This window comes from Sebastes umbrosus, chromosome 7 (genome assembly GCF_015220745.1).
Source record: "Sebastes umbrosus isolate fSebUmb1 chromosome 7, fSebUmb1.pri, whole genome shotgun sequence".
NCBI classification, from domain to species: Eukaryota; Metazoa; Chordata; class Actinopteri; order Perciformes; family Sebastidae; genus Sebastes; species Sebastes umbrosus.
The window spans coordinates 21,938,168-21,961,031 of record NC_051275.1 but is presented as its reverse complement, the minus strand read 5'-3'; the positions used below and the strand labels follow the sequence as shown (position 1 = coordinate 21,961,031).

General features: G+C 41.4%; 1 protein-coding gene across 4 annotated transcripts in view; it reads left to right on the top strand.

Annotated features, from left to right (window-relative positions):
* grm5b (glutamate receptor, metabotropic 5b) overlaps window positions 1–22,864 on the top strand; it is a 77,698-nt gene that overhangs the window by 5,242 nt on the left and 49,592 nt on the right. For 3 of the 4 annotated variants that reach the window (XM_037775941.1, XM_037775943.1, XM_037775940.1), the window contains exons 2-6: window positions 4,703–5,095; window positions 6,069–6,533; window positions 6,742–6,856; window positions 17,754–17,828; window positions 18,284–18,458. In XM_037775941.1, coding sequence (XP_037631869.1) covers window positions 4,943–5,095; window positions 6,069–6,533; window positions 6,742–6,856; window positions 17,754–17,828; window positions 18,284–18,458 — 983 coding nt within the window. In that variant the 5' untranslated portion in view covers window positions 4,703–4,942. Of the gene's footprint in view, window positions 1–2,222; window positions 2,351–4,702; window positions 5,096–6,068; window positions 6,534–6,741; window positions 6,857–17,753; window positions 17,829–18,283; window positions 18,459–22,864 lie in introns of all 4 variants that reach the window. The other variant, XM_037775942.1, reaches the window with a different exon arrangement.

Below are 22,864 nucleotides of genomic sequence, written 5' to 3'. Positions count from 1 at the left end.
CGTTAAGGTCATTCAATATGATACATTAAATATTTATTAAGACTTGTTTAATTAGATAGAATGACTGAGGAAAATTAGGGATGCACCTATCAGACTTTTTCAGTCCCGATAGCGATACCTGGGCTTTGGGTATCGACCGATATCGAGTACCGATCCGATACAGAGTACTGATCCGATACCAGTGTTTATTTAATAAGCTGTATGCCTCGCTGTGTGGATGTGACTGGGATCATTCTTTTATGTATAAGGCGACATCAAGACTGACTTGAACATCCTTTTCCTAACTAACTTTGTATAACAAAATGTAACAAATAAATGCATATATATACATTTACTGAATTGTTCTTTATTATTAAAATAATAAATCCAGCAACTTGGTAAAAATCTTCAAAATTAAGAGGAATTACAGTTCAAGTGTAACCTTTTTAATGCAGCCACAAATTAGCCAAAACGTAAACAGGAGAAACTTAAAGGCACGGTTGACGATGTTATCCAGTATACACTATTTGTTATAATGGTTGAAATGGTCTTTACGCCCCGACAGAGATCCATTACTTATGAGCGCTGAAAAAGGACCGGAAAAGAGCCGTCATCTGTAGCTGCTGTAATCCTGTAAAAACGTCTACCAATCACTGCCTTGCAGTTCGCTTGGAAAGAACCAATCAGATGCATCCCCGCCTCCCTGCTTGTACTCTGCCCTTGGCGTGCACCAGCCTGAACTCAAAGTGCGTCGCCGCCGCAAGTTTACTGGAGAATGGAGGAGAAAACTCCGCCAAAAGTAGCACTGCCGCGGTAACTTGTCATGAGATAGCGTTGTTGAGTTGAGGTCCTCTCTCCGCTCCGTGTCTGTGAAGTAGTTATGATGCGGTCAGTATCGGCCCAATATCTGATCCGGTATCAGTATCGGTGCATCCCTAAGGAAAATCTATTTGGCTGCAGCAGTCAGGGAAGATACACAAGAGATCTGAATATTGTCAGTGTTGACGTCTCCGAGCCTTCGTGATGTCTGTGGTCTGAGCACCAGGAACAGCTCCAAGTGACATTTAGATAATTCCAAAAACAAGGCAGCAGTTAGAGATGATCAAAATAAAGCTTTAAACTTTTTCCAAAAACATGCTGAAACACCTTGTTTCCTGGGGCTCAGGTGCAAAAAATTGTACCTCTGTCCACTTGGGAACAAGAGGCACATGGAGACACATTGTCACATGCCCACTCAGCAAAAGCCTGCCCAGTGAAGCTTCCCAAAATATTGCTGCCTCCTTAAAAAAAAGGCAGTATGACCCATTTTAGTTGCCAGAAAAAAATGTGAGAATCACTATGGTATCGGTTGAGTGTGCCTATTTGCTCTGTGTTTCTGTTGAACATTCATGCCCCTGAGTTTTCTTCTGTGATCAGAAGGCGGTATGTCTATTATTCACAGAAAGACACGGACATAGTCTATTAGGTAAAGATGTGTATAGCCTGTTAAAAATGTCTTACTCTTATGCTGGTACTCCATTTATCACTACGTTTTCTGCTGGTAGCACATCACTGTGAGAAGTGCACGCGTCAAGAGGATGATGAAAGATCTTGCTAACTCTTAACATAATGCGGGTGAATGCACATCCATCATTGGGCATTCAACACGCGTGCATTTTCCATTAGCATGTTTATGTCTCGTTTGTGGCAAATTACTGTCAGTGTGTGTCCTGATGTCTCTTTCTTTTTCCTCTCATTTAACCTGTCGAAGAAAGCAGATGCAGTAAGAAAAGTTTTCACAATCAAAATCAAGCTGCTCGGATGACGAAAAGAGCATTTGACAGTCTATTTTGAAAAAGTCCAGACGCTGCCCCATCATTAATTACCAACACATCTGTGCGTCATACAGAACAAGATAGAGGAAAATAAGTGTTTGCGCAGAAGGGGATTCTTTTAGATAAATTGTAATTGTTATTGCCTCTGTTTAATGCGCAGTAAATTCAATGCTTTCTCAACACATAAAACAGTGTGTCAGCACTAGCAGCACTAATGAAACTCATTGAATTAAAGCAAGACAGAGAGGGAAGGAGGGAGAGTGTTTGTCTCTGCCCATGTTGTCTGTTTATGTCTGTGTAAAAGTTGATTTGGACGGTTTTATAATGCCCTTGTGCGTAGTTTGGATAGAACTTGAGATGTAAATGCCTAATGGCGTGTGCGAGATGTTTGTTTAGGGAATGAGGATTTGATTTTTCTTTTCCTCTCAGCTACAGTTAGGCCTACGCAACAACAGAGAGACGCAGAGGGGGGAGCGTGACAGAGAGACACAGCATGTATGTGACTGTGTGAGAGAGGCACGCTGGAGGATTGCAAATGAAACAGTGGCTTGTCTTTGGTGAGTGGGAATGTGTCTTATAGCAGTGCAATTTGAAGTGAGGAGAGTTAAAAAAAAATCTGATCTTTATGTTAATGCGCCAGTAGATATGGAGAATGGGAGACCGAGACACCATTGCGTCATTGGTGGAGACAGAGCGTATGTGTGTGTGAGCTGAGTTTTGTTTGATTTGTTCATTATTGGAGCAGCAGTTAGCCCTGTTGCCTTCCTGACACTGTCATGTTAATTACGTTCAGTGAGACTCTCTGTCCCTGGATGCCTCTTTTTATCACTCTCTCCTTCTCCTTCTGTCTCCGTTCTTATCTCCCTCTCTGGCTCTATCTCTCCTCCTCTACCTCTTTCTCCATGCACTTCCCCTGTCTCATTTCTTTCCCCACTACCTTTCCCTCTTTCCTTCTCTCTCCTGCATTTTCTGTCTTTTCATCCAATGCGCTGTTTCTTTCCCTATACCTCCGTGTCCCTCTCATCCTCTATTTCTATATTTCACTACAATCCACCTTCATTTCTCTCCCTCCCTCCCTCCCTCCTCCCCATTCCCCACTCAGCTAACCACCAACATCCCTGTCACGACCTTGATCCTGTTTTGCATAAGCAGTGGATGCCATCCTCTGCTGTCTAAACTGTCCCAGCTCCCCTGCTGTTTACGGTCAATTAAAATGCTCCATTGCAGTGAAGTAAAGTGTTTGTGTTAGCTCTGAGGTTAAGCAAATTATGAGACCGGCCCATTAATGCAGAGGGATGGCTACTTTAAAGTTTACTCGGGGGAGGAAACTGATGTCACCCCCTTTTTTGGCTGACTGTTAAACACAGGTGGTGTATTTCTTGTAGCAAGATGTGTCCCTGTACGTCTGTTTGAATCATCCTCTCAAAGGTTGACCACAGTTTGTAAAGGGGATTCACTTCACTGTTACCTAACCTATGTTTTTACGCCATTAAATGGATGCATTCTGTAATTTATTACAATAAGGCACATGCAATAGTCTACTTTCTTTTCCTAGAACAAAAGGAATACAAAATACCCCTGAATGCACAGTTTTTGCCAAATTATTTGTTTCAGTCTCGAAAACAATTTATACTGTAATGATAACAATGGAAGGGGGCCCAATTTGGAGAGAACACCCCAAAAGCCAGCGTTACAATAATACCATTAGAGCAGCGGGAGACTAGGTATCACATACCAAGTCTGATTTGGTTAGCGTTGAGGGGCAGACATTTGAGGAACGGTATGCTATTTGGTGCTCATCATGGCTTTAAAACAGTGGCAGTATCTTCTCGGACCAAAACGAAAATAAATGAAAGAAACTGCCAGTTGATTTATGTGACCTTGTTGGTGTCATAGATTCACGAGTGAGTGCGAGGTGTGATATGATGTTACGGACGGTTGTGTTATTGATATTATGTTGACACAGTGTTGGCTATGATGACTCTGCTCAGTCGCAGTAATTTAGAGCTGTGCACCAAGAGGAACAGGGCAAGGCCGTAAAGCTGGGCCAGAATTTGTAAAGCCTTCATACATAAATCAAGACTACTGGTCTAGAGCCGATCCTATAGTCATCATATTAAGCGTCGTTAAGAACAAACAGCAGCAGCTCATTATGTTGGTCACTGTAACGGCCGATGCAATGCTCATTAGGGTGATTTCATTTGCACAGTTTGCATCCCCATTTCAATTAAACATCAAGTATGCTGAGATTGACATTTGCTGTGAAATGGGTGCACACTAACACAGTGTCAAGTGAGAGTGAAAGATATGAGCTCAGTCTTCTTTATTGGTAATAGCAGCTAAAAAGACAGGGTGTGAATGGAAATGGGTTATAGAGGAAAATGAAATTAACCGATTAATCGGTAATGAAAATAATCGGTATCGTAATCGCTGCAGCCCTAGGTGTTACTATATTTCCACATTTTGCCATACAGCGTACAATATGATAGACTAAACCTGTCTTAATACATACATATACATTGATGGGATTCACACAAACATCAAACTGGGAGCTGATGATAAAGTCGAAGCGTATTTAATCAAAGATTATGAATTCATATGAATGTTATGTTGAAGGTCTGTCAGGCGTAAGTAAATATAGAGATTGTGTCTACAGATAATGATTATTATAGAAGTAAATACATCAAACTATTAAACTACAAACAAGCCTGTGTAGCCAGCGTTCCTGTGAAATCCAGCACCTACTAAGATGTTAAAATTCTGACAAAGTCTTTTCTGCTCACAGGTTTATGTGAACATGTCTGTCTGTCACCTGTTACTGTGGAAACCAACTCTACCTTATAATTGGGGGAGCCTGAAGTTCTTTCAGCCAATGAGACTTAGCCCAGCTTTTCTTTTGAATTTCCCAGGTTGCACCGCTGCACCTGTCCCAGCTGTTGCAGTGATGGTCCCATCTTGAAATCCGGGGGAGAGAAAGACAAGTCAGAAGAAAGGAATATATCAAAATCATCCAATTTACAAAAGCTCGTCTGTGCCACAAACTCAGGCCATGGCCAGGAAAGGTGTTTCTCGGACAAGTAGCTTCCTGTGACGGCTCCACGTGACACATTTGAGATCTGCTTCTTCTTTTGTTACCTCAACGGATCAAGATGATGCTTTGGCTGCTGCTAATTCTGTCCATTTGGGTGGGATCTGATCGAGCTGAATCTGCTGCGTCCGAACGGCGAGTTGTAGCACACATACCTGGTGACATCATCATCGGAGCGCTGTTCTCCGTCCATCATCAGCCTCCTGCTGACAAGGTAAGTTTGCGTTGTTGCGTCTGTGTATGCCTGAAGGATGGTTTGTGAGTCATAGTTGTAGGAATTGAGTTTTTGTGACCGTAAACTTTGGGTAACGTTATGTGTAATTCACTCGCGAACTTCGAACAAACAGTCAAACTAGGCAGCGCTGATCAATTATGAATCAATATTATGTTACGTTAATGCCTATTTCTCGACTCAAATGTTTTCAGAATCATCTTGTAGTGTACTTTTTAGCTGTAAAATGAGAACGTTTGTGACCTGGTAGCCATGTTGAGATCTCTTGAGGGAATATCAAGCACTGCTCACTAGCCGGAGCACAGCCAATAGGAACGCTCTCTCTCTGAAATGACCTGTGATTGGTCAAAATCTCCCATCACACCGGCTAGATGTTTTTACGCCTGAAAACAGAGCCATGAGGAGGTGCAGAAGTCTAGCTTTCTCTCAGAACACTTAAATTACAATATGCTGAAAGGTTATTATGGAAGTTTTGCCCAATGATGCCAAAACATTGTTGCCTACTGAAGTTTTAATAGTTTTTAGTTAATTTTTGGCAAAAATTGCAATCTATTGTTCAGAGTTATAATGTTACTCTGCTTATTAAGAGCTAAAGAACACTTTCAATTTGTAGAATGGGTACCTCTGTGTGAGTCCATGAACCTTCAGCCTCCATTAGCTTCCCCAGAAACCTGTAGCCACCCACTGACATTTAAGCTTTTTTCCATCCAATTATGGATAATTGCAAACAGAAAAAAAATAACTCTTTGAACATGGCAGCCATGTGAATATATAACCAATATTAATCCACCACTGGAAGCATTTAAAAGCCTAAGTTTAAAGAATTATGTTCATCCAGTCTGCTAAAAAATGAAAATGTGTCTGAATAAATCAAAGCAATCAATGACAATGTTGTTATCTAAATACCAGTTCAATTTGACTTGATTTGATTTCTTCCTCCACCCTGTCTGCGCAGGTACATGAGCGCAAGTGTGGCGCGGTGCGAGAGCAGTACGGCATCCAGAGGGTGGAGGCCATGATGCACACACTGGACCGCATCAACACCGACCCGCACATCCTTCCCAACATCTCCCTCGGCTGCGAGATCCGGGACTCCTGCTGGCACTCGGCTGTGGCTCTGGAGCAGAGCATCGAATTCATACGGGACTCGCTGGTCTCCTCCGACGAGGCCGAGGAGTGGGGTGGAGGACTTTCCTGGGGAGGGGGTGGAGAAAGAGCAGGAGGTGGAGGTGGAGGTGGAGGAGGACCGACGATGAAGTGTGCAGACCCCTCTGCCACTCCAATGCGGGGGAAGAAACCCATTGTGGGTTTAATTGGGCCGGGGTCAAGCTCAGTGGCCATCCAGGTCCAGAACCTCCTACAGCTGTTCAACATACCACAGATTGCCTACTCTGCCACCAGTATGGACCTCAGCGATAAGGTGAGACCATCCGCATGTAGACAAACTTCTAGCTCATTCAAGTTGTACAGATGTAGGGTCATAAATATTAGAGGGGGAATTGGAGAGAGAATATATTACTGCTACTTTAAAGTAACTTTAATTTAATTATGTAGAATTACTTAACTGAATGTGCTAGATGCTCCTGGATAACTCTGCTTCTCATTGATTTTTATTTCCATTGTTTCAGAGCCTTTACAAGTACTTTATGCGGGTGGTGCCTTCAGATGCCCAGCAGGCAAGAGCTATGGTGGACATCGTCAAGAGATACAACTGGAGCTACGTGTCTGCTATACACACTGAAGGTACAACCACCCACACTCTGTCTCTGACTTTTAAACTCCTCTTCCAAGCTCAGACATGCACACACAAACTCTATTCCTTGTTCTCTCTCTGCCTCATTACACTGCGTTCTCGACTCTTCACTACATGTATTTACCTGGATCCTATCCAGAGTGACTTAAAATAGATGTAACAATAGTCCAAGTGGAAAGTCCTTGAGCGCTTTCAAATGTCCAATTGTGAAGACATTTGTGATGCTTCACAAAAAGGAACTTTATTAGAAAATAGAGCCAAGGAGAAAAAGCAGAAAGGTTTTCTTTCAAACAAGATTTTTTACATTTCAGTACTTTCAGTGCAAGGACAAGAAGCTAGAGGAAGACAGCTTACTAACGTTAATGTGATACAAATTGAATTATTGTAGCCGTGTTGAAGATAGCTAGAAGCCAAGAAGTTGATGAAGTATCCAAAAACAGCAGGGTACAGTAGATCAGTAGGCAATTGCTGGAGGAGAGGGAAATGAATGGGGTCACAAGAACAGGTGGTTGTCACACTGCCAGAAAGAAGCATCTAGGGATAGCGGGGGGAGACAGACATTTTTTCCACAGAGCATAGTCAAAGGAAGATAGAGTGTCAGATGCCACTGACCTCAAAGTATAAAGAATCGTTTCAAAATGTATGCATAAGTCCTCACTTTTTTGCCCTTATTCCAAAAAAGACAATATTACAATTTTCCACTAATATTGCCTCCCTCTTTCATTCCTTCAACCACCTTCTTGAGAAGGTTGGCGTTGTGATATTTGCGCATATCCAAAAACCTTTTGATATCCAAGTCTTTCATAATGTTTAAAAGTAGGTGTGTTTCTCCTTCCAACCAGAAATGTGAGATTTCTTTCAGGCATGCATCTCTGTAAACTGTCGGATAGTTGGTTTGTGCACAACACACAGAGCTGGCTGTAAACAGGCAAGAGGCCGTGTGTCGTAAACTGCTGTAAAAGCCTCAATTGAGATGCATATTCCGAATGCCAAAGAATGCTCCTAAAACCTGAATAATATCAGCATACCCCACATATCTTAATCTGAAAATGCTCCTTTCGGAAAAAAGGCCTAATTCAGAATATCCAAACAGATTATGCTGTTTACATAACCCATATCAAATTCTGAATATCATCATATTTGGAATATTAGTGTGCATGTAAACGTAGACTTTCAGAAAGATTGTGTGCTATGGACATAGAAAATAATTTCAAGAGGAAAGAAAACATGATTGAAATCTTAAATTTTCTCTATTTGATATAGGCATGGAGATGTACTGTACAAACTCACTTACTCACTCTGAAGGTGGTAGTGAAGTCAGTCAGTTGGTTTACTGGTGGGAGATAGTGTGACGGCTACATGAATTGGAGGACAATACAGTAACTGCATCTGTGTGTACACGTGTCCACTGAGAGAAGGCTTGTTGAACCTGAAGAGGGCGATAAACACAGACACACTCACACGCACGCACGCACAAACGCACACACACACACGCACACACACGCACGCACACACACACACACACACACACACACACACACACACACACACACACACACACATCAAGGACTCCTGGCTTCTGGCCATGCCTGAGGGCATTACAACAGCATTTGAACTGAGGTATGAAGGGTAAGTGCGTGTGTTAACGTTGTGCATGCATGTGAGTATATACCACATCTAGATACTGAGTATGCATGAATGTGTGTGATTTGGGTGTAGTCAGTGACATTATTCTCAAATTAAAGAGAAATTCCAGTATGTTGTCAGCCTTGGTGTTTATACATGCACACATACTGTATACAAGTATATATACATACAGTATATACTAATATAAAGTATATAAGGAGAGAGATAAGGTTGAGGTTATATAACGCATAATCATAACATTGATTGATGTTAATTAAACCTTGCAGAGTTATATTAACATTTACTTAAATTCTTCCAATTGAAAATGCAAAGTGATGTATTTGCAGATGTTCAGACACATCTGTCTACATTTGTTAATGTAAATGATGGGTTACAGACAAATCACCCTGCATATCTGTAACAATATGGTGTCAGAAATAACATTTGTCTTTTGTGTGACATTCATTTTTGCCTTCATGTGAGCTCTCCATATGAGTGTGTATGTGTGTGTGTGTGTGTGTGAGCTTGCTGGTGTGCTGCTATTAATCATAACGGCAAGAAGACAGGGAGCGTGTATGTGTAAAGGCATTTGTGTTTGAGAGAGGGCCTGTGGTTGAGTGTGCAAATGTGTGTCTTAGTCAGGAAAGTATTGGTCTTTGTATTTCCTCAGACAAGCGGGTTTGACCTTGGAACTGGTCCTCAAGGTCGACTGCTGCCTTCTCAAACACAATCAGTCTCAAACACGGAGAGAGGGAGGGTGGCAGAGTGAAGACGGAAGGGATAGGACACAGAGAGAGAGATAAGGAAGGGAGGCAAAGGGATAGAGAGGGCATTGGAGGAATGAAGGGAGAGGACAACGAGAGGGAGGAGGGGTAGAGGGAGAGAGGGAAATGCAGGAGGAAGGGAGGAAGGGAGGAAATGAAGGGTTTATTGAGGGAAAAAGGAAGAAGGGGACAAGGGAGGAATAGAGAATGGGGAAAGCAATGATAATGGTGCCAGAAAACCACAGAAGACAGAGTACAAGGTGTGTGTGTGTGGCTGTGGAGTGCTTAGGATAGATAAGAGAGAGCGTACAGGAGCTGCAGATTGAGAAAGATTGTGAGTGTGTGTGTCTGTGTGTGTGTGTGTGTGGGGGGGGTTATGGAGACTCATTAATTCTCTGCATTAACATTTTGCATCTGGAGGCAAGAGACGATGGAAACTGATATGCAAGAAACTGAATAATACATGTAATATCAGCACAGTAATTACATTGGCGTAATGAAGTAATATTATAGGAGAGGGCAATACCGTGAGTATTACTTTCTTATTGGGAGGTAGTATGTATCATACATGCCCAAATATATGCATGTAATGTGTTGATTTTACAACCGCTCTGTTCCATCAGTAATGCAAAGAAGTCTCTCTGGACTAGTCGGGTATCATCAGTTCCTTTCGTCATTTTCGCACGATGGCATCATCGTTTTTTTCCAAGCTAAGGGGCACAGAAATTAGAGGTAAGACATAAAGAAATCAGACAAACCAGACACAAATATAGATGGATAGTCATTATGCAGTGCAACATAGCAACTCAGATGAACTGTGTAACATAAATATAAAAGTATCAAAGGAATTGAAAGGTCAGTTGCATAAAATATATGTGTACAGGTATAAAACAAAATATTACATATATACATTTTCATTGAGCTAAGTTCATCAGAAGAGCTTCAGCAGAAACACTGTCATCTAAGCTTTAACACACAGAGGAGAATATGTAAATTCACATTGCTAGTTTCAGACTGACGCAATTGTCATTTTCCCGCCCAGTGCCCACTTTGTGTAAGCAAATGTACTTGGGCCCATCTGTACACTCATGGGCGTGTTGGTCTTAAAATGATGTGTGGTCAGACGCATTGTTGGCGCATTGCTATCTTGAGGCAGCAGAAAGCGATTGCGTCTTTGACCAACAAATAACTGGTCTAAAGTCTGGTGCAGTATTTTCCTGCTATTTAACGGGCGCATTAGTCAGATAGTAAGATGTGTCTACATAGGCGGGTTCACAACACGCATACACTCTGCTTGTTACACACACGGACACGCAGCAGCGCTCCTCCTCCGTTAAATACAGTGTCGGCGCTAGAACTGGCGTGACCGCCGTGACCAGAGGATCACGATGCCCACCTCTGTGGTGTCTCCTCTCATCATCCCTTTGTGTGTGCAAGTGTAGGCATAGGCTACTTCAAAATTTGTGGGCCCCCTCCCCCTAAACGGCGGCGTTTTGAGGCTGATGGATCTGCGCGTTACGCACCGCCTCTCCGGCAGTGCCCGGCTGCAAGCCTGTGCGCAATGCATCTCCGGAGGATTCCGCTCAGCCGGTCCGAGCCCCTCCGTGGGTTGCATCGGAAAGCAATACAGTTTTCATTATTTATCAGTACATGTTCATCATATTTAGCCTAGTGCTTATTGAATTTTGTTCCCCCGTCTAAATAGGTTATTGGTGCATTTGCTCATATGCAGTCAAATGGAGTTGTTGATGAGGCAGATGCTTGGGAGACGGCAGAGGCAGAGAGTCCGCTGGTCAATCACCACATACATCTACTCGTGCACTTTCACTTTGCGCACGAGCAGCTCTGTTTCCTCGGCAGAAAAACGCTAGCTTCTCCAATTTTCCGAATCCTGCCTTTTAAATAGCAATGCGCCAGTGTGCGGGCACACCTGGCTTTTAAAGGGAATGGGAGATGACACTGATTGGTTTGATTTCCTGTTATGCCCAAAACACACCTATGATTAGTAAAGAGACTAAATACAACCCTTTGGTCCCTTGCGCCTTACCTTGCACCCAGATTATGCGCTGCTTAACTAGCAAAAGTGGAGCTGGACACACCCTAAATGCACTTGCACCATGCGCCACAGGTCGTTTAAATAGGGCCCAAAGTGTTTGTAGAGCACCTTGGGGAGACCAGCCTGTAGCTGAAGCTGTCAATGTCTTCACTAGGCGCTGTGAAGGGGAAGGGAGGTGTTGTCCTTTGTCAGCACTCTCCACCATCATCCACTTCCATTATTGCTTGTATGTATGCACTATAGATAAAATGTGTGCATATTATGTTACAATATTGATCACACTCTGTTGTCAGTCTGATCATAAATAAAACTAATAATAATCCACACACATGGTTGCAATTGGGTTTCAGTGCTCATTTCTCTGATGAGAATCATTATCACGCTCCACCACTGTGTCGCTCTGTTCAATTCAATTCAGCTCAATGGGTTTTATTGACATGAAATGTGACATGTGTCACCCAGGCACACTCCAACAGAAATTGATCAATCTCTCAATAAATCAAGATGTCAAACCCTCTCTCCACATCTTCCTCTCGTTCTCCTATTTGTCTGTATTGACTCCTCTCCACCTGCTCTGTTTTCTCTCTCTTTCTTTTCCCCATCATCCCTCTCTGTCTCTCTCTGCCTCTGTAGCATGACATGCCCTGTGCCTATTTAACTGCCACAGCCTTCACAGGATTGAGGAAGATGAGACTTGGACGGGTTGGGGAGGGTAGTGCAGAGAAAGGTATAATGAATGGGGAAGAGGAGAATGACGGAATATGCTCACATTTTTACCGTCGTCTCTGGCAGTGTTGCCTAAGGGTGAAGATTCAAAGTGGGTCATGGGCCAGATTCTGGTGGGTGCCCATATAACAAGAGCTCTTCTGTGTTTTAATGAGCCTGGGTCGCTAGGACTACATCTACTCAAATTGGCTCAGGCTCAGATTGCAGAACTCATGTTCTGGGAATCCATTTAATGGCTTCTGTTAAGATAGATGGATGGTATGCCAGCCCTCTCGCTGCCCAGCTCAATCCACGATTTCTGTGAGGGAGTATTAAATAGAGATTTCCTATTGGCACAGATGTTAGTAAGGAAATTAGGGGGAAAAAATGTCTGAGCTGTTGGCATCTTAAAACCGGTTAAAGACATTTACTGGGGAATATATATGCAGGGCAATTGTTTATTATATTGTGTAATTACCTGTACCTGTACAGGTACCTGAGCACTCGCATGCATCAGAGCAAACAGTGTGTACTGGTTGTGTGTTAGTTTCCCTGTATGTGTACAAGAATGTTTTCTGGGCACAGACAAGGTATATTTCTAGATCCAGAGTTTGCTCAGTAGAACAAAATCATGGTGCAAGTGGAGTTGGTTATGGTTATAATACTGCTCACACAGTATGCACCCTGTCTGTAGCCTGGAGCTATTTCCATCGCAAAAAAATGGGCTACCCGGGGCGCCCCAGTAGCTCACCCGGTAGAGCAGGCGCCCCAGTAGCTCACCCGGTAGAGCGGGCGCCCCATGTTCCGAGGCGGAGTTCTTACTGCAGCGATTCAGGGTTTGAATCCCACCCACAGCCCTTTGCTGCCTGTCATTTCCTCTCTCTCCCCCCTTTCATAACTATCACTGTCACTATCAAATAAAGCCCCAAAAAAAAGTCTTAAAAGAAAATTGGATAACTTCATGAAAATATATCCAACTGCTAATTTTAATGACTAAGGGTCTAAAAGTCACATTTATATTTGATTAACTGTGCAGCCCTCATGGCCAGTGACCCCGTTAGGTCTTTCAGGTTTTCTCTCTCCTAATAACACTCATTAGTGGTGTGAACTGAGCTGCTAACTGGCATTGGAGGCCAGCAGGATGACTTGCAGGGCTAGAAAGAAAAAAATAAACATCATACAGGGATACATGTTAGAATAAACTAATTGGTGATTAAGACTACTAAAACTATGAGAGTTTGCTGTCCCACCTGCAAGTTACGGAATAGATCACATTTAGGGCTGCACAATTAATCTAAATGTTATCGAAATCGCGATATGGCCTGGTGCAATTTTCAAATGTAGGAGGCGAAATATCTGTTAAAGGCAAAATGTGTGTCAAAATACCATTTTAAATTAAATATTGTGGTGCTGCAGAGATGTCCTGGCCTACACATCACATTCTACAGACTTAAGAAAACATTTTTGTTTGGTAAAGATCCTCGCAAAAATCACACCGTAATCATTTTAATATGTTTTTCAATGAAAATGAAAAATCATTCCCTCTAATATCGCAAATCATATCGCAATAGCAGTCAAAATAATATCAATTAAATAGTTTTTCAAAATCATGCAGCCCTAATCACTTTAACTGATTTTATGGTCTATTTTTTTTATTTAGGAATAATTAGTTTAATTTATGAAAAATTCATCTTTAACTATTCAGATAATCGATTCATTTTGAAGTCTTTTTATCTGCTTTTTTCTGTGTTAAATATAATTTATCTTCATAGACTGTTGGTTGGAAAAAGACAAGTAATTTGAAAACAACCATTTGAGCTTTAGGAAATAGTGATGGACATTTCTCACTATTTACAGACATTTTTTAGACCAAACGATTAAAAATAATCAATAATGAAAATAATAGTCAATTGCAGCCCTAATTTTAGGTGACAACATTACAAAGTATAACATTTCTGTCACTAACTTTACATTTACTTAATAATTCCCCAATAATGTGGACGGATACTGATACAAATAACAGAGTTCATGAGTCTGTGCATATCTGTGTGCTGATGCATACTGTTATGTATTTGTGTTTATGTGTGTGTTCTATTAGCCGTGTAATCTTGTTTAACTCCGTGTTTGACACCGTGTGAGTGTCAGTGAGCGTCTGCCCCAGGGTATTACTGTGTTTGACATTTAGCTGCACATAGTTGTACCACTCCAGATGTGATATGGGGTGGTGGGGGCATTTGGAGAGAGAACAAGAAAACAAGAGGGATCGTGAGGAATAGGATGAGAGGGCAGGAGGATGCCCTTCACTTCCTAATGTTTACATTTTGACTGCATGTTGTTTTTCTCTATTTGAAGCTGTGACCGGAGAGAACGAGGGTTGTAAAGAGGAAACGGGCAAGGAAGGGGGAGAGAGGGGAAAGGGAGGGAACATGTAATTGCATGTAATAGACCTGATAAGAGTGACAAGAGGATGAGGGTGGTAATTGAGAAGGATGGAGGAAGGGTGAGAGGGAGAGGGGAGGGATGGAGAGAATGGGAGAAAAGACACAGAAGCACCTGTCTCTGTAGCTTAAACTTGACTGCCTGATTGGCTGCTACGAGAAAGCGGGGGTAGAAGAAGCAAGTAGCTGGAGGAAGAGGAGACGGAGCTCCACGGAGGGCAAGCAGAAGACTCTTCAGCTTTGCATTTGATTGCATGTTGTAATTTATTGCAACATATCAAACGAATAACACGCTGTGGACGGGAGATCAAAGAAGAAGAGGGTAGAGGGGCATGTATGTGAGGAGCACACAGTGAGAACGGATTTTTGTTCTTGCATGTTTTTCTGCACATTTTTTACTTAAAGCTGTTTTTGTTCTTTTTTTTGTTTATCATTGAAATTCTAGATATCGGTTTAGGGATTAAAGCGACACAGCTTTGTAGAGGAGACCAGCAAGAGGTAAAAGGGACAAAAGCACAAAGGGGGTATAAACAAAACCAATAGAGAAGCTGTGAATGTGCGATCTCTGTGCTGGATGTCCCAGTTGGGTTTTATTTTCAGTGAGAGGTGATGAAACAAAGAAAGTCACCACATGTGAAGAGGGAGTTTGAGGTAAATAAACTTTATATGAGTTGTTTTGCTCCAAAATGTGATGGTCACCATGGGGCTACTAGTTGTGTGTAGGTGCACTTATGTGGAGTATGGCCAGTGTGAGTGGATGAAAGGTATAATTTAAGGCAATAGAGAGTAGGTGGGCAAAGGGAATTGAAGTAAGCAGAGGATGCATGTATCAAATGCAAGTTTTTGCGGGTTACCTTCTAGACATGACTCTGAGATTGAAGGAAGTGTAAGGTTTTATGTTCAGTTTCACTCTGCTTTGCATTTATGTATACTGTATTTGATCACAGTCCATGTCAAAGTTGATGAAGCCATTTGCTGATTAGTGACTTTGATGACATAGTGAAGTGCTTGACATTTTCACTACACGATTACCGTGGCAAAAATAATTCACAATAACAATATTATCGCTAAACCTATAGCAAATTTGAAAAAAAAAAAAATAATGCTATCATTCAAATTCATCTTTAACTTTGCTTATTTTACATTATGTCTCTTTTTTGGCAAATGAATTACACTCAAAATACAATTGTAGGGAGGTGGTCTAACCGGTTTAAACGCGACACCCCTACTAGACATATGAGGTTAATATTTTTCAAATGAAGCGACAAATAGGTCTGCATGCCTTAATGTGTATGTGTGAATTACCCTCGAGGATTTCAATGTTGGAAAGTATCCTGTAAAATCAAGTTAATTTGGGGGGCAGTAGTGAGGAAGAGAGCATATTTGTATTTGTGTGAGAATTTGCTAGTAATTAGGGCTGGGCGATATGGAGAAAATCAAATATCACAATATCTTTGACCAAATACCTTGATATCAATAGTGCGTCAATATTGTAGACTCGACTATTGTTGCTTTCACAAAAATATTTACACAATGAGATTTTTGATAAATAATCATCAGTAATGTAGATATCATTAATATGTGGGTAACATAGAACAGTCTGGTAAGTTCAGAAAATTACATTACATTAAATTACAATCACATTACTGTAATGCAGCATTTAAAACCAGGAAAAGACACCACTTACGCCATATTACGATATCCAAAATTTAAGATAATATCTAGTCTCATATCATATCGATATAAAATCTATATATTGCCCAGCCCTATGAGTAATGTAAAGTAGCATGGTGTACATGTGTGTTGAGAGGCAGATACGGGGTGATGAAGAGACACATGACAGGCTTACAGAGTGAGATACAGAGAGAGAGATATGTCTCGCACATAAATCCCTGTTGAGACCAGAGTGAAGTAGGTTACAAGCTTTATCGATTTTGATGATGGTAACAGTATGAATGTGTGCGTGTGTGCATGAGTGTCAATGTGTGCAGGGGTAGGACGGCCTGTACCATCTGTCTCCCAGTCCTCTCACTGAGACACTAATTACAGGACTTTACACTTCGCTCCACCACACTCATCATTGGCCTGACTACGCACACACACACACACACACATACACACTGAGATGCAGCGGTCAGGGATTGTGGGACCTCTTCGACTTTCTGTGTACATTTTCCTCTCCATCCCTTTCCCCTTTTCCTCTCTGTGTGCTCTCCTTTCCCGCCATGATTTCCCTTATGTCCGTCCTTCTCTCACTTCATTCGTATCACTTTTTCTCCTTTTGACCTCTTCTTTTTCCTCGTCAATTTAAGTAGAGCACAGATCAATGATTAGACTTAATTAGACTGCATTCTGTTGTTGATAACATACTCCGTAAAGAAGGACGAAACATTAGAAGATGTGACAACCTCATTGAGTGAGAACAGAGAAACACTGGTAAAAAAAAGGGTGAGAAAGATAATTTAGATCTTTTCTTCAATCAACACAGAGAAGGGAAGAGATAAAAGGGAGAGGAAGAGAAATTAAAGAGGGGAATCCTATCATATTCTTTGCCAGTGTGTACAACCATTCATTAGCATAAATTCCAGGTCACCCACTTTCTCTGGCAAAGAAACGGGTGCCACAGTGGGGAGATGCTTTCTCTGACATAAATTTGAGCTTCCATGAGTAGAGCAGTAGCAGGCGAGTTACTGCAGTGGGCATGTTTTTGAAAATCAGACAGGATCAGATCTTTAACTGTCATCTTATCCACCAAAGTTTTAAAATGTGTGAAAGCTCATGTCCTTTAGTTTGCACAAGTCAGTCGTTGAACAACCGAACGCTGAACAACGCTATGGTAACGACGCCACGGTGGCGACCGCGATGGCCACTTGTCAATCACAAGGTAGCCACGCCCTAAAGCATACCCTGCTTTATGGTCTAGTTTACTCTAAATGGGACCATAATTTACTAAATGAACATCATGCTTTATTGAAGAACACTTGAAACTAGCGATTGAGGTCATAAACTCTTGTTCACAATGTTTACTGAGGTAATAAATCAAGTGAGAAGTAGGCTCATTTTTCTCATAGACTTCTATACAATCAGACTTCTTTTTGCAACCAGAGGAGTCGCCCCCTGCTGGCTATTAGAAAAAATGCAAGTTTAAGGCACTTCCGCATTGGCTTCACTTTTCTATCCATCCATCCATCATTCCATTCATGTTTCTCTGCTTTTCTAACAGCTGTTGGAGTCATTTTAAAACAAAACTGAATTAATTAAATGCCCCCCATGCTTACCCTTTCTGTGTTTTTTCCAGGCAACTATGGTGAAAGTGGGATGGAAGCGTTCAAAGACATGGCAGCCAAGGAGGGAATCTGTATCGCCCACTCTGGTAAGATACTCAGGTCAAATTTGTAGTCAAGTAAGAAAATGCATTGAATTTCAGTGTGTGCATAGTTTGTGTAAGGGTTTGTTTCACACAAACAGCAATAAGCAGCACTTGCATCTCATTACCTTTTTACATTTTGCCAAACAAGGACACCATGGTGTCAGCAGTTAAAATGTATTTACCTGCCGTCTCAGTTTACAGACATCTATTAAACAAGAAGACATACAGTATATTTAACAATGAAGACCAGCCTGTTGTTTTGTTTTAACCTTATGAAGACCCATTTTACCCTGTGAGTGTCAGGTGGTTGACACTTTGGCACAATGAATAATGAAATAGAATAACAGTATAACAAAAAAAAGAAACTCAAGACTTCATAACACATGAAGCAACAGAGATCCAAACATGTCGCATTCGTCACAGACCATGTTTGTATTTGTGTGACATGATTTCCCCAGGCAAAATCTGGAGCAACGCCGGAGAGCAGAGCTTTGATCGGCTGCTGGAGAGACTGAGGGGCCACCTGCCCAAGGCCAGGGTGGTGGCGTGTTTCTGTGAAGGCATGACTGTCCGCAACATCCTCATGGCCATGAGACGCCAGGGACTGGTAGGAGAGTTCCTACTCATCGGCAGGTCAGTAGAGCTATTAAGTTCAGTTTTGTAACAAGTGTGTTCTATGTTATATAGCCAGGCAGCTATATTCAAACTGTGTGACCCACTGAGGATTTCAGCCACGGGATGTTTTTGAGGTTCAGCTGGAGAGGTAAAGCTGTGGCTCTTTGCTCTTCTCTAAAATAACCCTCTCATGAGAGCCATCGATGCTGATAAACACAGAGCTTCTAACATTAACATAAGGGCCCAACTGGTAAATACTGTGTATACTTCAAACTAATTCAACCCAGTTCTTTGCATATAATGTGCATTCAGCTGGTGATTATCAAACTTCAAAGTAACTTCAACCTGGTCTTGGACCAACGGGGCTGGTTGCGATCTCCCACATTTTTGAGGTACTCTACACACATCCCCAGATGATTGTGACTGACTTTGAAATTTGCCTCAAAACATTTCCCGACTGAAAAACTGGCAAGTATTATTTTCTGATTTTGTAACATTTTTTATTTTTTATTACTGATTAAGCAAATGACTGTTAAGCCTAATAGACCAATCACTGCAATTAGCTGAGCCGAGTCAGACAGATTCAGTCTTTTCTTCTTTTGTAATCGGTTTACTTTCTGGTTTGTTTATTTCATAAATGTGCATTGATTTATTTTGATGTTAGTGGAGGATGTCATTCATTCAGTGGAGGCAGAAACGCTTGTATACAGTAGTTGACATTACCACTAAGCAACAAGTAAAGTTTGATCTGTGGTTGGTAAACCAGATAATTTCTAACTCGTGTTTGAGTTTGATTTGTTTTAAACACTCCTCAGAGTTAACTCAAAGTAAATTGAATTAAGCCTAGTCCACACATACACAGGTATTTTTTGAAACGGCATTTTTCCTCCTTTGTTCTAAAAATAAATCCCATCCACACCAGTACGGTTTCAAGTAGCAGTGACCTCCGTAGCACATTCTGACTCATCTGTTCATCAATGTACGTAGATGATGAGTAGCTGTACAAAAAAAAAAAAAGTCCTGCTGGCAGGTTATTTGGCCACGTCCACCATTCATGGATGTATTTATGTCGCCTCATTAGTGATGCCTCGCAAAAGAAACGGTACACACTCTGACGTTGCAAGTCAAAAACTTGTTTTCCACTGGAAACAGAGTTTTTGAACATCTTCACCCTCGCCGGGATTTTACCAAAGCTCTGTTTTCAGTGACCTAAAACGCCGTGTGGGTGTGGACTAAAGCTCAAAAACACATCTACGTTCACAACAATACTTGTGTGCACGTAGATTTTTGCCATGCCTCTTTTAAAATGGTGGAGCAGTAGTCATTGTATCACAGACATAGAGAAACCTACTGAATGGTGTTAAATACCCCAATAGACTGTACATCCAAACCGTACAGCAAGAGACACTGTAAGCCTTTATACATTCACAAAAACACACACGAACACGCATGCTGTTTTGAATTTCGGAGGTGGATTTCACATTAGGCTTTGTTCTCACTTAGATGAATTCCTCCTACAATTCACTTGCAAAAATAACCTTCGAAATGGGCTGTTTTTATCTACATCTGTGCGTGTGTGTGTGTGTGTGTGTGTGTGCATGCGTGCAAGTATGCATGTGTGTGTATATGAAAGGTTCTTCTTAGCCCTTTGGTTGCCATGCCAACTGTGTAATAAACACAAGATGAATAATAATTTTAGCACCTATGCCAGCCAATATGCAGAGAACAAAATAGCCTTTGAATAGATTGGAACCATTATCATGTGTTTACCATTAAAATGCCACCAATGTAATTCCATTTAATTCTATTCTCCTGCAGTGATCTGCGCTGTGTAACTAAATCGTAGCAAGGCATCATTTTTGTTCTCATCGCCACCATGATGCTCATAATCATCACGCTCATCTTACTCATCATCATCACCTTCATCTACATCATCCTCGCCGTCGTCATCACGCTGAGAGTGAGGTAAAGTATTAAACCGTACTAAACATGCTGTATATTCTGTTAATTGGGTTAGCCTTGCCATTATAGATGGAAGTGGAAGGAAAGAGAGAGAGATAAATATCCTGTCCTGTGAGTTGTTTTTAAGTTGTGACTATTTCTAGAGGTATTATATACAGAGGGTTTGATGGATAGTGTCAGTTCAACACATCTGTTTTGAATGGTGGCCCAAAGCTACAAAACCGAGGAGAAGCCCACAACAGTTCTCTCGCCTCCTCTAACAATAACTGTGAATGTGCCTTTTAGCAAAACCCTTAACCTCCAACTGGTCCAGTGGAGCTGCTCCCAAAGCAAGCTCCTAAATGTGAATACGTGTAAGTGGATAAAAGAAAAACAACACTGTCCTTCTCAGTAGAGCTGAACAATTCAAATATAGTATGCAATTTGCAATTTTTAAGTTGCAAAAGTTGCAATTTAAAAAAAAATAATTTTTTTTTGTAGTATGCAAATGAGAGAGATGAAGAAAACAACTTGTAAAATGCCACGCGCAAACATGTCATCGTGCTAATAGTGTGTGGTCGAGCGAGAGAAAGAGAGAGAGAGACGGTGGTTGCGCTGAAAACAGACGGGTGATTGCGATCGGTGCAGTAAAGTTGTCAAGTGGTAGTAAATGTACAGTGTAGGTTTCAGCTTGTCCATGAATAAATGCAGCAGCTCCTCAAGACCCAAGTAAAGTTCCTGTGTCTTGCTTCCCGACTGCTGGGTAATGTGAAGGATGTTTGCCCTGAAGCAGGAACGGTTCAACGAGGGCTATGAGTTATCTAAATATTGGCAGAACCATAGTCAGTGTGCACTTTAGTTTGTGTGATTTGTTACTGTAACTGATTCATATATTAATGTTCACACCAGGCCTGTTGTTCTGCAGCGCTTTGTTGATCTTTTTGCAGATTTTATTAAAGTCATGATGATTATCTTACATGTTTACAAGGCTCGAAGTTACAAGTGATAATATTCTACTGTGATTGAAGGTTTTTACAATTCAATAGCTATAGATAGATATGTTATTCATATCAACTCATGCATCAATTCATTTCATTTCATCATAACACATAGGCCTGGTCTACAGGAAAGAGCAGTCTATATGTTCACTGTATCAAGTGCCGTGTTGGTCATACTATAGAAGGATTTATTGCTTGTGTATAGTGAATAATACAGAAGATAAGGAACTATTGCATATTAAATTGCAATTACATTATTTTCCCATATCGTTCAGCCCTAATTCTCAGTCAGAGTTGGGGGGGCTGCACAAACCCGTCGTTTGTTTCTTTCCAATAAACCCAGTTTGTGGTTTTGGCGAGTTGGAAGCCATTGATGGTTCTCATCCTTGTTGCTGGTTTGTCAATGTATCTTTTATTGGTTATTCAGAGCATCTGCATGAAGGAGATATAGTGGGTATATATCCTCCCTCACATTACACTCTTTTGGTGAAGCATATTGATGTCAGTTAAAAGAGAAGCAGCTGGCAAATGGCTGTCTAACTTTTCTCCAGTGAAATTAGCAGTGACAACCATGCCTAACCTCCTAATTTTCCCGAGAGATTCCAGTTTTTCATTGCCCTCTCCCGGTTTCCTCCCGGGGTCACAATTCTCCTGTGTTTCTCCTGATTTATGACAAATTTTCACACTCTTTTTCCTTCTTGTTATCTTAACCTGTTTCTGGCACTGTACAGTGTCTATGAGCTCTACTGTTTCCACCCGGACGACAATAGAGCTACACCAAATGTCGTTTCCCAGTGGAAGAGAGCAGTCTATGCTCGCGACACAGCGCAGTTTGAGCTCATGTTTGAGTTGCGCTTGCTGCTGGGTTCAGTGCACATCACAGCGTGCAGCGCCAGAAATCGAGCTTTGATGGACGTAGCGAAAAGCCGTCATGCAGTGACGCAAGCCATTGGAAATAATGGGTTTCAGAGCGCAGTGGTGCCGTTGTCGCGATGTGTCTGAAAGGGCCTTCAGTGAGTGAGAGACGGAGAAAGAAATTGGGAGTACTATCTGAAAGAAATACTCAAGCAGGGGCAAAACATAAAAAAAAACTGATGAATATTAGTATATGCCAGAGATTCACTCAAGTTTACACCAGAGGGACGAATTATTCAGTTTTCTTTCCTGCGAATTAAAGGTAAAATTAAAAGTTTAACATAAAAATGATGTTGCAACGTACTTATTAATTTGTTATTTTCATTCGTTTAAAGTCACCACAATGCAGGAAACAAAGTCTCTGAAACTCAATTTTTTCTGGGGGAAAACCCTTAGACCCCCACTTTGGTTTTGAAATCCTCCCTATTTCTTAAAGTCTCAAGGTTTCCAAGTATGGTGACAACGACTGCAGGTCACAGGGAATTGGACCTCCCTATTAGGAAGAAAAAAGGGAAAACATTCTTGGATAAATAAATATGAATAATAGATGCAAAAGAAAGATGAATAGAC